The sequence below is a fragment of the Montipora capricornis genome, chromosome 4, assembly GCF_036669925.1.
Source record: "Montipora capricornis isolate CH-2021 chromosome 4, ASM3666992v2, whole genome shotgun sequence".
Taxonomy (NCBI): Eukaryota; Metazoa; Cnidaria; class Anthozoa; order Scleractinia; family Acroporidae; genus Montipora; species Montipora capricornis.
Window position 1 is genome coordinate 7140220 of NC_090886.1, and position 13605 is coordinate 7153824.

Consider the following 13605-nt stretch of genomic DNA (forward strand, 5'->3'; position numbering starts at 1 on the left):
CAATTTGTATGTGCTTTGATCGTGCTACGTAAATATTTGCAATTCGACTATGTTCAAGGCCCGATCCTCTGATTTCGGTTCGCAACTTTGTTGCGAATATATTTATCGAAACTTTTTGCTCGAATACGTTCTCAAAGCATTTTAGAAACACGGTGCGTTTTGCGGAAGATCGTGGGCAAAATAGTGAACAAAATAAATAAATAAAAGAAACTTGGCGAAATTCATAACTTTCTCCATATGAGGCATACCGAGATTGCGCAGGAACTGGGGCAATTTCAAATTTAAACCAATCGATAAATTGACACCATCACATGAAAGATTGAACATTGAGATTGGCAATCTGTCCAAGTTTGATGCTTTTAGGTGGAACAGAGACCAAGTTACGGACTTTAAAACATAGTTAAAAATCCATACAAATGTCTCTAATTGTTTTGAGGCTACGTCCCCCAAAACCATATAAACTCTAAAAAAATTTATCAGATTTGGAACAACTGCAAAATCCTGTCATGGACCTACTATTTGGAAATAGTAAAATCCAACTAGTGGTCTATTATCAATGCTGCGTTCTGATTGGTTGAGCTACTAGTAGGCTATTTGTTATAGCCCACTAGTAGCGAAAAGCGCCGGCTTTGAAAACCAAAACAACAATTTAAGTCTAGCTTTAACTAGCGAAAGATGTTTTGTCTCGATATTTTTTTGACCAACTAGTTGGATTTTACTAAAACAATTATTCCTCTCGCCCTCATGGCCTCTGAGTCAATAGCCCATTCGGCCTTCGGCCTCATGGGCTATTGACTCATAGCCCATTCGGGCTCGAGGAATAATTGTTAAATAGTTGCGGTGAAAATCACTTTGTTTGCTTATTTTTATAAATATTACAGAAATCGTAAAAATATTATTTTAAGAGTTCTATATGGTTTTGTGGGACGCAGCCTCAAAATTAAAGACGTTTGTATGGATTTTTAACAATGTTTGAAAGTCCGTAACTTGGTCTCTGTTCGACCTAAAAGCATCAAACTTGGACAGCTTGCCAATCTCAATGTTCAATCTTTCATGTGATGGTGTCAATTTATCGATTGGTTTATTTCCACGCGCTGGAAAAGATAGACGAAACATGGAGAGAACGTCAATATAAGACTACGAAAATTACTGGATAAATGTAAGAATACCTTTATATGCTATACATGCTTAAGCCACTACATTTCCCATTCGACAATAGCCTGCGAGCAGGCTAATTCGACAAGAAATCCGGATTAAAATAATTGATTGCGAAAAAGTATTCTCGCGCCTTCGAAAAGTATATCGTCGAATGAAGGGTGCCCTTCGCCTTGGAAAGTGCTTGTGAAGGATTTTCGCTCAAACGTTTGTTTTTACATAAATCTCCAAAAGCCGCGCTCGTTAATTAATGTTTTGACACCTTTACCACGCGTTTGCACTTTCCATACAACTGGAATATTAATCTCACAGTTAAGACAGTGATGGTAACTCCTGATCTTGCTGCGAATGTTATTCAAAAACATGGCAACGTTTAGATTCAAATATACCATAAATTTCAACGTTTTTCGACTCGGCGACCCACTGAGTGAACATATGAAGGAATATTTCCATGAAGACTGACAATGTCTTTGTCGGCATGTTTTTGAATGTTCGGTACGCGGAGTCAACGCGGAAAATGGATGGAAACTTAAGCTGTTCAAACAATTTAGCTGTCTTCGTTTGGTGGCGTTTCCTCCGCAGGGTTCTCGTCTTCGATTGGCGGATTTTGTGTTTCTTCGGTCGCTTTCTCGTCTTCAGCCTGCGTTTCATCTGTGGCTGTGGGTTCCTCGCCAGCGTCGGTAGTCAGGGATTCCACAGGCTTCGTTTCTTCTTCCTCAGGCTTTGTTTCCGTTTCTCCAGGCTTGGTTTCCTCTACTTCAGGATTAGTTTCGGCAGTCTCAGTCTGCGTTTCACCTGTTGCTTCCTTCGCTTCTTCGGCTTCGGGCTTGGTTTCCTCTGCTTCAGGCTCCGGTTTCTCTCCGTCAGGTTTCGGTTCCTCTCCCTCGGGTTTCGCTTCCTCCGCGTTTTCTCCTTCCGGAGCTGGCTTTTCAACCTCCTCTTGTACTTGTTGTTCTTCAGAATCCATATGCGCTTCGCTTACTCCTTCATTACTTTGTTCAACTGGGTTCTGTTCACTCTGTTCTCCACCTTGTTCGTCACCTGGCTGTTCTTCTACGTTGCTTTCTGTGGGTTCTTGTACAGGTGTTTGTTCTGTTTCGGAAGGACCCGGTTCGTCCAACTTAGGCGTCTCTTTTTCTTGTGCAGTTTGATTACTTTCCTCGGGATCTTCCCCATCTTGAGAAACCTTTTCTATCACCTGGATAGTTTGCTGTGTTCCATCTACATTATCTCCCACGTCCTTCTCCTCCTCCCTGGGCTTTTCTTCATGAACTTCCCTGGATTCCTCGCCAAGGGGATCTTCGCGAGGCTCAGCCTCGGTCGGTTTTGTGGGCTCTGAGTTTTTCGACTGATCAACAGTCTCTTCTTGATCTGCAAACAAAACACATTATTAATCTCAAAGAAAAATCTCGAAATTCATTTGTATCACAAACCCTTTTTGCCATTTTATAGAAACGATCTCATACTTTTCCTTCCCAGGAATAACTTAACAACTCGCTTAAACATTTCAGATACTCTGGCTTTTATCTCCTTTGATTGTGAGCGAGATGAACTCAAATTATAATACGTCCCGGAAACTCGTACGAAATTCGTTTTGTTCGCGTTCGCTTATCGTTGAGCATTTCAGTGTTGCCAACAGATATTTAAACAGCTGTGCTACAAAGCGATTGTCGTCAATCAAGTTTTTCTTAATGCATAAATAGCATCTTTATTCCGCAGGAAAAGATTGCTAGCAACTTTACGCTTGTTAAATTCGTTTTGCTTTCTCTAAAAATATTCTTTAACCTCTTGGACTTGTGTCTATTGCACTGAAAACTGGAAGCCTTGAACCCTAGCTAATCGACTCCGTAATGCAAATTTTTTCAGACTTCTTCCAAAATCTGTCGCGAGAACCTGTCGCTTAAAGCGAAAGCTGTTGTCTGCAATGTTAAGCTGTTCATCTTTTCCGTCACGGTTCCCTTGGGTCGCCTGATGGACATCTCTGACTTAAGGTGCGACCAGAAATATTTGTCTCGCTAGTTTAATATAGTATGTGCAGGCCGACATGTTGGTCAGCCATGTTGCCGGGACGTTTAGCCAAGGCTTTAACAAAGACGACAGTTCTACGCAAGTGAATATGTAGCTACAGATATTTTATGCTATCGATAGCACCTATGTTGCGACCTTTAAAATCTTGTTTGCGTTGTGCAATTTTGCCAAAGTACCTTACCACTGCACTAACCGGAGGAATGCAGTAAATATATGAACCGCGGATGAAATGTTGACTGCTGTGCCCTCACGGTGTCGTCAAAACGTAACGGTTTTAGGGATTTTTATGGAACGACGGCGAGAACTTCAACATTTTCAGTATTTCTGCGATTTCTTCCGTCTCGTTTACGTTGTACGAAAATCATGACGGGCGAAGTATCGTAACTGGATTGCCACGACCGGTTGCCATGGTAAAGATATAGAATACATGTAGATCCAAAGTTGTACGCTTGAAAACCTTAAATTTGGTCATTTCACGTTGTTGTTAAAGGAGAATACGGCAAAGAAATATCCAGAAGTGCATGCCCCACGTGCAACACGATCGTTTTTTCTCTTCAAAAATTATTCTCAGTGGTCGACGACACAGTTGCCCTTTCTTTAAACTCCTTGACAACGTTAACTGAACTCTGAATGACTGTTACTACCAGTCTCACATAGTCTGACAAACCCAACAACATTTGAAGCTTTAAAACAGGAAAAAGTGAATATGCGTTAATATTAAAATGTTGCCATTATTTAGCTAAAACCGTAGATAAGTCAAAAGTCAATCAAGGAACCTTTACTTAAGAGTATCGCATATCAGTTTTTTCCAAGTTAATAATTGCGGGTCCATTTGACTCCAGAGTTGTAATCAGTTTTCTCGTATAAACTAAAAATTCGTGTCTCTTACAATAGTTTTTAATTTGAAATCTAGAATTGATTGTTGACAAAACTCTAGTGAGTGTCACTGTCCCTTAGCAACAAGTGTGGCCAACCTTGTAAAAGATACGGAAACTCGGCGCCAACAGCTGGTTTTTTTTTTTTTTTACAATACCGGCTTTTTTGTCTCAATTCCAAGGCAAATAGAACTTTTGGAACAAAACTTCGCAGAGTAGCAATTATTTCGCCAAAATTGACCAACCGCCGCTTTCATCAGCAATGTTTGCTCCTAGAAACCAGAAACTCTCACACGACAAAATGGTGCATTCTTCTCTGAAGTGTAAACTGTATGATCAGATCTTGCGCATTCGACCGGAAATTTTCAAACAAAGTACACGATTTGTCTTACCGCATTCAGTTGCGCGCTATCAATAAGTTTTTTCACGAGAACATCCATTATTATTTAGTGTGCCACTTTATGAAGGTCTTTCTTTGTTATTTAAAGCCAATGTTTATTTTTTCGTCGGAAGTCGACAAAGATGAAAAGTTTTTCTTCTCTTGTTTGCAACTTATGTTCATAGCAACGTCGTGTTTGTTTGAATGTCTTGCAATCATTTCGCTTTATTGAGAATGTACTAAAATCTACAGTGGCTTGGCCTATCAGTTTAACATTTTGTTTACACCAAAATATAGTTTTCCGGATTACTTTTTGCATTGTAATGGGGTGTGAGTGGGTATTTTTTCAATTGCAAACAGATAAAGGACCGAAATAAGAAGAGAGATTCTTTCGACTCACGATCTTCGACCATCTGCATCTGTCAGGTTTGGTCGATATTTTTCGTCTTTCAGTAACCAAATTCTTAACTACCATCAACTTTCTTTGGGAATACTTTGTAGTTTTACCCCGTCAAGAGTTTTTTAAATCTATTCAAAATCGATTTTCTAATGGTCTCCTTAGATACAAAGTATTTTATTAACAAAGGGATGCAGACAAAACTTCAGCGGTTGGTACGTGTTCTTTCGAAACTATCCGATAAACGAAAAACATGTTTTATTGGAAAAATGAAAAAAGCCTACATCAATACGGTAAAATAATCAAACCAAAAGTGGCTTATACAGCAAAGAAACCAAAAGCGGCTTCCCTAATTTAGAACCAGATTGGATGATACATTTGTTTTCATTCCAAATTCGTTTCTTTTTTCATTTTCCTATTTTTTTTTGTACTTTTTGAACTTTGATTTGCACCTTGCACTTCTAAATACGAGGCTTGTGAAACAAAATGACATTACAAACTTGCTTTTTGCTGTGATCTAACCGCAGGAAAATATCATATTTCTATGAAAGCCTGATATCAACTGCTATCACACTTGATTGACGCTTCGTTCCAAAAATTATGCAAGCTCATTCGCTTACGAAGCCACATTGTAACCGATAGAGCTAAGAATTAAACATTTTTTTACCTGGTTTTCGTTCTTGGGTGTGATTGCTCTGCCCCTGTGTATTTTTCGATTCTAAATTCTTGGTCTCCTCGGGTTTAACAATTTGATCTGTATTTGCTGTTTGGGGAATTGTGGATCCTCCAGCATGCGGGGCTTCTATGGGCCGTGATCGTGTCTCTGCCACACTTGCCTGGCTGCTGCAACTAGAGCCCATTTCGCAAACACACGGTCTTGTAGCGACCAAATGCTGGTCGATTTGTTGTCCTTGTTGCTTAAACTCTTTCTGCTCGATTGATTTTGAAACTACCGGAATAAATTGTCACGCGTGCGGCCGAAAAAGTGATTAAAACAGACGGACAACCGCCGATGTTTATACCTGTTTACATCCGTTACCATGTAACTGCTGTCAACATTTCATTAATCTGTCTTTCGGTTGATTGACTTGGCTCCTGTATCACAGCACTTTTTATTTACAGAAATGGCATTAAAATTTTAACAAAACAAACTAGAGTGGTGACTGCTTGTTTTATACCCTAAATAGTACCACGGCTCAACTGTCGAATGTTTTGTCCAATTCATAAACTGTTGTCTTGACTAAAAAAAAGACAGAGATACCATTTTGCCCACGGAGCCGTGAATATAGCTCCCTTCCCTGACTTGTCTTGGCTTGGTCTGTAGCCTGACACCAGCTATTGATGAGGTCATGACTGGAACACTCTACAACATATGAACATATTTTCTGTCCATCTGACTTAAGAGATGCTCTTTTGGGTCGATTAGCATAGTATTGGTATGTTTGTAATGTACTCAGTTGAACCACGAAAATTTGGAATTGGAGAGAACGACCTTCCTTCGTAATTACCAGCTGAATTACGTATGTAAAAATGCTAATCTTAGACAAGGGCTCTTGTGTTCGGCGGCTGAGCTCTTGTGATCGGCTAGCAACGTTTTGCTCGCGGGCTCGTATTTAATGCATTGAATTTTTTTGGCAGACAAATGCTTTTTCTTAGCGGAGCTACAATAGATAATCCATAGGTCCTTATGTTTACAATGCTTGTTGAGATAAGAACTTGGAATACATCAGTCCATATAATTGTCCTTTTCTCGAAACGGTGGCTTTTTTGTCAAATTTCGACCAAATTTAGATCAACAAAGAGCTACAAATAGGAATCGGCGAAGTGCCAGCGGGCAATTTTTCCTATCATGGTGCGCCCATTGTCTTTGTCTAAAGTAAATATTCATAAAGTGTCTCCTTTTTTTTTAAAGTTATTTTAAAACATGTGCTTCTTTATTGGTAATAATGTAGGATTAGGTTTCCATGTGAAACAGGAAGACTACTTCTTTTTTGCAAATATCTTCTCATTTATTTAGCAATGGATGCAAGCTTCAGCTCAGCATGCATAGCGAAATACATTTCGTTTGCATAACCATGCGTATCGACAAAAATGCGTTGTATTGCCAATTCAATTAGACTGATGCCAGTGGGCATATTACTTTAATTAGTAAACACAACATAAGACTGTCGCAACGGGAAAAAAAGAGAACCATTTAAGCCCTTGGTCTTTGGCTTTACCAATGTATATTTTATACTGTATGATGCGTAATAAAATAAATAAATAAATAAATAAAGAATGATTTAAGAAAAACAGTTTGTTTTAGCTTCAGTTCCTTCACTTTCCGCCTACATTATCTTCATTGTTTGCATACGAATTCCAAAAACTGTTTAGACAACAAGTTAGTCGCCAGTCGTTGCTCGAAATTTTGCTGCGAAAAAATAGAAAAATGCTAAAAAAAAGCGTCTATACCGCCGGCCATTCATTTGATATTACCAAGCCTCTTAACCCACGTATAATAAGCCAAGACAGACGATGAGTCTTGTCAGGTTCAGCAATTACCTCACTCGATTAATTGCATAACATAAATTAGGCAGACTCGGCGCAAGAGAACCTTTGTGACAAATAATATGCCCCGCATATATTTTCCGTCTTGTATAATTCTGCGTGATATCATGCACTCCATTTTACACGACTGTGCGTGGAGCGTTGATTAAGTTAAAGACCGCATATTTTATTGTAATGGAGAGGAAGTCGACTCAAACATGAGGGTTTTCGGATCAGAGGCGAAATTAATTGAGTCTTGCCACGTTCAAATCAGCCGTCCTTCACAGTGAAACACTTTTAATAATTATGATGATGATGATAATAAATCCTGACCCGATGATTGGAACTGTACGAAGATCATGATTCCGGAGGGAGCAGATGAACGAGGATATTGCACCTTAAATCCCATATATTAATTTTCGGGCGATTTTATTGGCTAATTTACGTCACGTGGTGCAACTCACGGGACAGTTATCGCGCAATAACCCCCGTTTAAGTGGATATTTGCCCTGCGAAATGCTGTAGCGATCATTTCCGTTGAAAAGAAACAAAGCCGGCGGAAAAAGGCAGCAGAAGAGTTTTCATTCTACATGGAAGGAAAAAGAACTCCTTTTCTGGAGTCTAGTATTAGTGACATTAAAAATTATAACTTTTTAAGGATTAAACCACTGCAAAAACCGTGTACGATCAAAACTTGCTCTACGTTGGATCAAAATAGATCGTGACCACACCATAAAAAACTTTAAAATAGAAAATATCCTGCAAAGGTTGGTCAAGACAACGTGAACATAGGCGTTGTTGCTTGCAATATTTCGGCTGGCCAACACCAGCTTTCTTCAGGTTTATTGAATGGATCCATTCAATAAACCTGAAGAAAGCTGGTGTTGGCCAGCCGAAATATTGCAAGCAACAACGCCTATGTTCACGTTGTCTTGACCAACCTTTGCAGGATATTTTCGACATTAAAAAGCTGGCCCCTGTTGTCCGTTCAAACGATGGATAGCGCTATCCGCTGGATAAATCACTATCCAGTGGATAAGTAATAGGGAAATCAATTGCGCTATCCATCAGATATTGATTTATCCGGTGGATAGTGTTATCCACCTTTTGAACAACTGAGGCCTGGGGCGCGTTTCTCGAAATTTCCGAAAACTTCCCGGGCCCGAAATGCCATTTGTCAACCTGCCAACCGCTTGTTCAGGAAAGCCGATCTTTTAACATGTTTTCAAGATAACTATAAGAAACATGTCTGTGAAGTTTGACGACTTAAATCCTCTCCGTTCTTGAGATACAAAAGGAATTTTGACACCCGAAAATGCCCCGAAAAGTTACGGGACTAATAGTTCTCCTTCCTTCGGACTTCGCACTAAAAAGCACCGAAAGGCGCGATTTTTGTATGTAACCATAACAACAGTGATCCTTCCGCGTGTGAAACTACGTGAGAAGATATTATGTTTTCGCGCGATAGCTCCCTTGGTATTTCATTGGTGTTTATATAATAAACTGTGTTTACTAACTATAAAATAAACCAACCGTTCGAAGGAGAGAAAAATTCCAGCCGCACTTGCAAACACTGTCGTCCAGACTTTGCACATTCTGTCTTTCATGGTTGAATTTTTTTTCAGTAAGCAAAAAAGCTCCTTGTTTTCGAGTTTTCGACTCGCAGTGACAACTAAAATGATTTGATTTTTACTGGGTTGCCGTATGGCAAACCCAGTCTAGAAATGGAGGGCATTTGTTCGGTTTTTTTTTTTTTTTCTTCCGTGTCGGTAAAAGTCTTGCCTGTCACTCCCCTGGTAAGTGGTATCTTTGTGCATACAGCCTTCTGCGCGTATTTTCTTAGGATCGAGAGGGTAGTGGAACTGCGTAGATTTCTCTGGTGGACACAGTAGAATCATTAACTTAACCGGCAATGGCGTCGAAACTCATGTAACGCGAATGGCGTTTTAGTGAATCCTTAAACAAAATATACCCTTATGGAGCTCAATAATGGCAAATCAATTGGATACTGAACAAGACAGGCGACAACATCGACAACAATCTGTCGCCCGTCGAGCCGTCTTTTACCAAGTGTGCTGTTATGTAGAACACTGAAGATTCGCAGGGCAACGATAATAGTGAATTCAAAGACTAGACCAAGGTGGATTGAATGGAATTTCAAGCGTTAAAATCGCTGAAAAGGTAAGATTATTGTCGAAGCGATGCCGCAATTGCGTGTCTTCACCACATGTTCCTTTGATCTCACATCATTGTGTTTTCCGTCAAAATATTCGCTTGTTTTCGCTTTCGCTCGAACATATTTACCTTTATTACATGTCCAGTGAATAGTTTTATCCTCTGGGATGAATTTTCCGTCGAAAAAGCGGTTATTTGGGCGGTCAGTGTAAAACGCAGACTGCAGACTGCAGACCGGGGGTAAATGCAGACTGAGGGTAAAATAAATATTAATAATAAAAAAATGAGTCATAAGGACAAAATAAAGATTGTTTGAAAGACAATCCTGTTTTACTTCTGTCAACAACTCACATTATCATGACTGCAGGTCGCTGCACCTTTTGGAGATGCGATCGTACGCGTTAAAATCATCTGTGCTTTCTTTTTGCGCTTCCAGGTGCATTGCAATGTTCCAAATTATTTGTCACACCGGTACATCGAGGGAAATCGATCGAAAAACCAACAATTATTCCTTCGAATACCTGAATAATCTCGGTTGTCTTTTTTCGGTGCAACGAAATGCACAAAGAATTTCATGTATTCCGAGCAATTAGGACGCGGGGATTTCATTGGTTAAGCTATGCGTGGTAACCCCTAGGGAGAGGTTATAATTGAAAATTACTAAAGGATAAACATAACGTACACGAAAGCGAATGAAAGGATCCTAATAAGAAATTTTTACACCTCAGTCATACTGGCTTAAGCCGACTGAATTAAAATGTTAAATGGTTGCAAAATCCACGTTATCTCTGTCTTTGTTAATTGGTATTGTAGCCATGGGTGTCAAAATAAATTGAGTTATTGGGTAATTACTCGATTACTTTGTTCAGTGCAGCAAAATGGACAGTTGAATTGCGGGGTGGTGACTTCTTTGCCTAAAAGCAACTCACTTAACGAAACTATCCTTTTTCCAACAACAACAAGGGTTGAAACAGCTTCAATTCTTACAGATTTCGATGAAAATCCGGATTTAAAACATGCGGTGGGGCAACCAAAGCAATGGGAGCTGTGTTGGGGTTTCAGTGTGAAAGTACAAACGGCTACTAACACTCTTATAACTCTTTTTTCATTATTATTTTATTAACCCGCAGTCTGCATTTTACCCTCAGTCTGCATTTTATCCCTGGTCTGCAGTCTGCAGTCTGCAGTCTGCGTTTTACACTGACCGGTTATTTCGGTGGTTTTTGGCAACAGAGGTTAATTATTCGTAATGCGATCGCTTCCGTTGCCGTCAGCAATGGGTCACAAATTTGACACTTTTATCGCATTATCACATTACGCATTGAATCCACGTTATCTATTATTCCTAAAAATCTAAAAATATTCGTGCCTCATCAGTTTTCGGTCGAATTTATGTCCAAGAAAGCAGATAAATTGCAGAAAATTTTAGTTTTGCATCCAAAAATTCGTAATCAACGCTAAAATGACCAAATTTTGCCTGGAAAACATATTTTACTGTTATTTTTCTTAAATTTTTTCGTTCAACTTTCGCTTTTATAAAATGTTTCAGTTGTCTGTAAATAAGTTATATGCTGTTGGAAAGCTTATTTTCTTAGCTTTAAAATGATGTATTTTTTTCCCCCTAACTTTAAATATTTTTTGAGAAAAAAAAAAACATTTTTTGGCGATGGCTGATTTACCGCGGTTTTCTCGCGGTTGGGAAAGTAGGAAAAAGAGTTAGGCCGGTAGCCAGGTTTTTAACCTCAGAAAAGGATCTGTTTCGTCGTACGAACGTGTGAGGACCTGTGAGCCAAAGGGCCTCTGCTGGTACATGTATGACTTCTGGGTGACCCCTTAATAACTTCTTACTAACCGAGCGCGAGGGCCGTACTGCCAGGGAAATATTGGCCCGGGGTCGTGTCAGTACGGACCTAGCGCAGCGAGGTCCTGGAGGTCCGTACAAAAACGACCCAGGGCCAATATCCCCCAGTACGGCTTGAGCTAGCTCGGTTAGTAAGTAGTTTGTTATATGGTTTTTGCAAGCCAGTAATCGGCCCGTGGGCCAGTCACAATTAGCCAATCAGAGTGCGCGTTATATCGGCTACAAACCCCAACTTGAAAAAATGGCCTGGAACTGCACGTACCACAGGTAACCCAGTGTACCCTCACGGAGGGTCTAGTTTTTTCTGAGACCGACACGCTTTCTTTCGAGTCAAATTTTGAACAATGTATCAAAAAAATACGAAGCATCGCCATCACATTCAGCACTGGCTTTTTACCTGCGGATTGTTTGCGCGATATGAAAATTAATGGTCGGGTTATAAAATAAATAAACCCCTTTCTGGTTTGCTATGTTGGCTGATAATGTCCTTGGCTGAGAGGTTGTCCTCAAAATTTCATAGTTGCCCTCGAAGGTTCTTTCAGCCGCGAGCATTATCAGCCGACATACCAGCCGCAAGAAGAGGTTTATTTACTAATAGGGAGTTTAAGCACTCGACGTTTTTGAGCCGTGGGACGGTAACCGGAAATGAACATTTCGCATGCCAGGACAGAAGTGTCTCCCAGATTTTTAACTTAATCGTCTGTCATGGAGGAAAGATACCTAGCAATATAAAGGTGGTAGTGACAAGACAAGTTAAAAGACAAAACAGCTCACTTCCGGTGGCCGTCCGCGGCTCAAAAATGACGCGTGCTTAAACTTCCTAATAGTGGAAGCTCAAACGAGTTTCAACACTTGGAAGAAATGTTCTTATTGGAAGGATTGACACTACAACACTTAATCACTCAACAGCAATGTTATGGTACCATATCAAACACCAATTATTCCTGAAAAAGATTCGGTATTTTTATGAAGTGAAACGTTACCATGGCAATACGAAAGCCCTGCAAGAACACCCCATGTTTTAGCTTTAGCTGCTCATATCTCAAAAACGAACTCGGTAAACCCAATGTTTTATTTCTGAAATGTAATTAGCGTGTCAGAATGGAACTTCCTGGAAAGTTCCAAAAAATCATGTGGAGCGGATGGAGAGCCACCTTAAATAATTGAAGATTAAGGTAGCTCTGAATCCGCTCCACAGAATTTTCTTAAACTTTGCAAAGTTTCATCTTGGCCTGCTGATTACTTTTGTGCAATAAAAAATGAAGTGTTTTAGTGTCAATCCTTCTAATAACAAGGTCTCTTGAAAGTGTTGAAACTGGTGTGAGCCACCTTAAGCACGCGCGTTTTTGAGACGCGGACGGCAACCGGAAGTGAGCTTTTTTCCCTTTTAACTTGTCTTTACATAACCACATTCACATTGCTAAGTATCTTTTCTCCATTAGAGATGATTAGTCTAAAAATCTGGGAGACACCACTGTCCTGGCAAGCGTAATGTTCTCTTCCGGTTGCCGTCCGCGTCTAAAAAACGAGCGTGCTTAAGCTCCCAATTAAAACTTAGACAAGAACGCGGTATAGTTTGTGAGAGAAATGGTTCTTAGGCTGGAACTGAAGTTAACGTATCCCCAGTCTTCTCGTACCAAAGTGGAACGCGACGAAGTTCCTAACAAACGGACCAAGACAGCCCTTGAACAAGCCCCAGTGAGAATTAACCAATTAAACAAGACAGTTTTCACTGCTTATATTACATTTATTTGTTAAGGGCTTTGTTGTTCTTAATAGACCAATTCGGCTAACTCAATGTTTTACCCAATTCAAATCTTTTGGGAATAAAACGTTTTGTTCCAAGTGAACTTTCCGGTACGTTATGTATGTGAATTCAATAGGGGTATTTAGCTGCATAGCATCATTGGACATAAAATCTTTCCCTGCTAGAAGAGGTCTCTTTTCTTTTTGCGTTCGCTGAGCTGACGAGTACTGGAAAGAGACCTATTCCATGAGTCGAAACTCACTTTGACCCTGTGAGATGTTTGCTGACTGTGACTTCAGCACGCTGTACCTCGCGCATTCCCTTTACAGTAATTCCGCTGTTGTTAAATGAGCCCACACAACATGAAAGATCACGTGAGGATTCGGTCGCTAAGTAACCACCGCGCATGCTCAACAAAGTGAGTTTCGACCCATGGAAGATGTCTCTTCTCCCGCACTCGTC

The 13605-nt window shown here is 40.0% G+C and overlaps 1 protein-coding gene across 2 annotated transcripts; it reads right to left on the reverse strand.

Moving 5' to 3' along the window:
• Positions 1–1154: 1154 nt before the first annotated feature.
• LOC138045387 (sodium/potassium/calcium exchanger 1-like) lies at positions 1155–5821 on the reverse strand. Of its 2 annotated transcripts, none has more exons than XM_068891870.1 (2): positions 5502–5821; positions 1155–2526 (listed from the first exon to the last, which is right to left on the reverse strand). In XM_068891870.1, the coding sequence occupies exons 1-2, from the start codon at positions 5692–5694 to the stop codon at positions 1703–1705; spliced, it is 1017 nt and encodes a 338-aa protein (XP_068747971.1). In that variant the 5' UTR covers positions 5695–5821; the 3' UTR covers positions 1155–1702. The 2 variants fall into 2 exon arrangements, with proteins under 2 accessions (XP_068747971.1, XP_068747972.1); XM_068891871.1 differs by lacking the exon at positions 5502–5821 and adding an exon at positions 2622–2763.
• Between the last annotated feature and the right edge of the window lie 7784 nt (positions 5822–13605).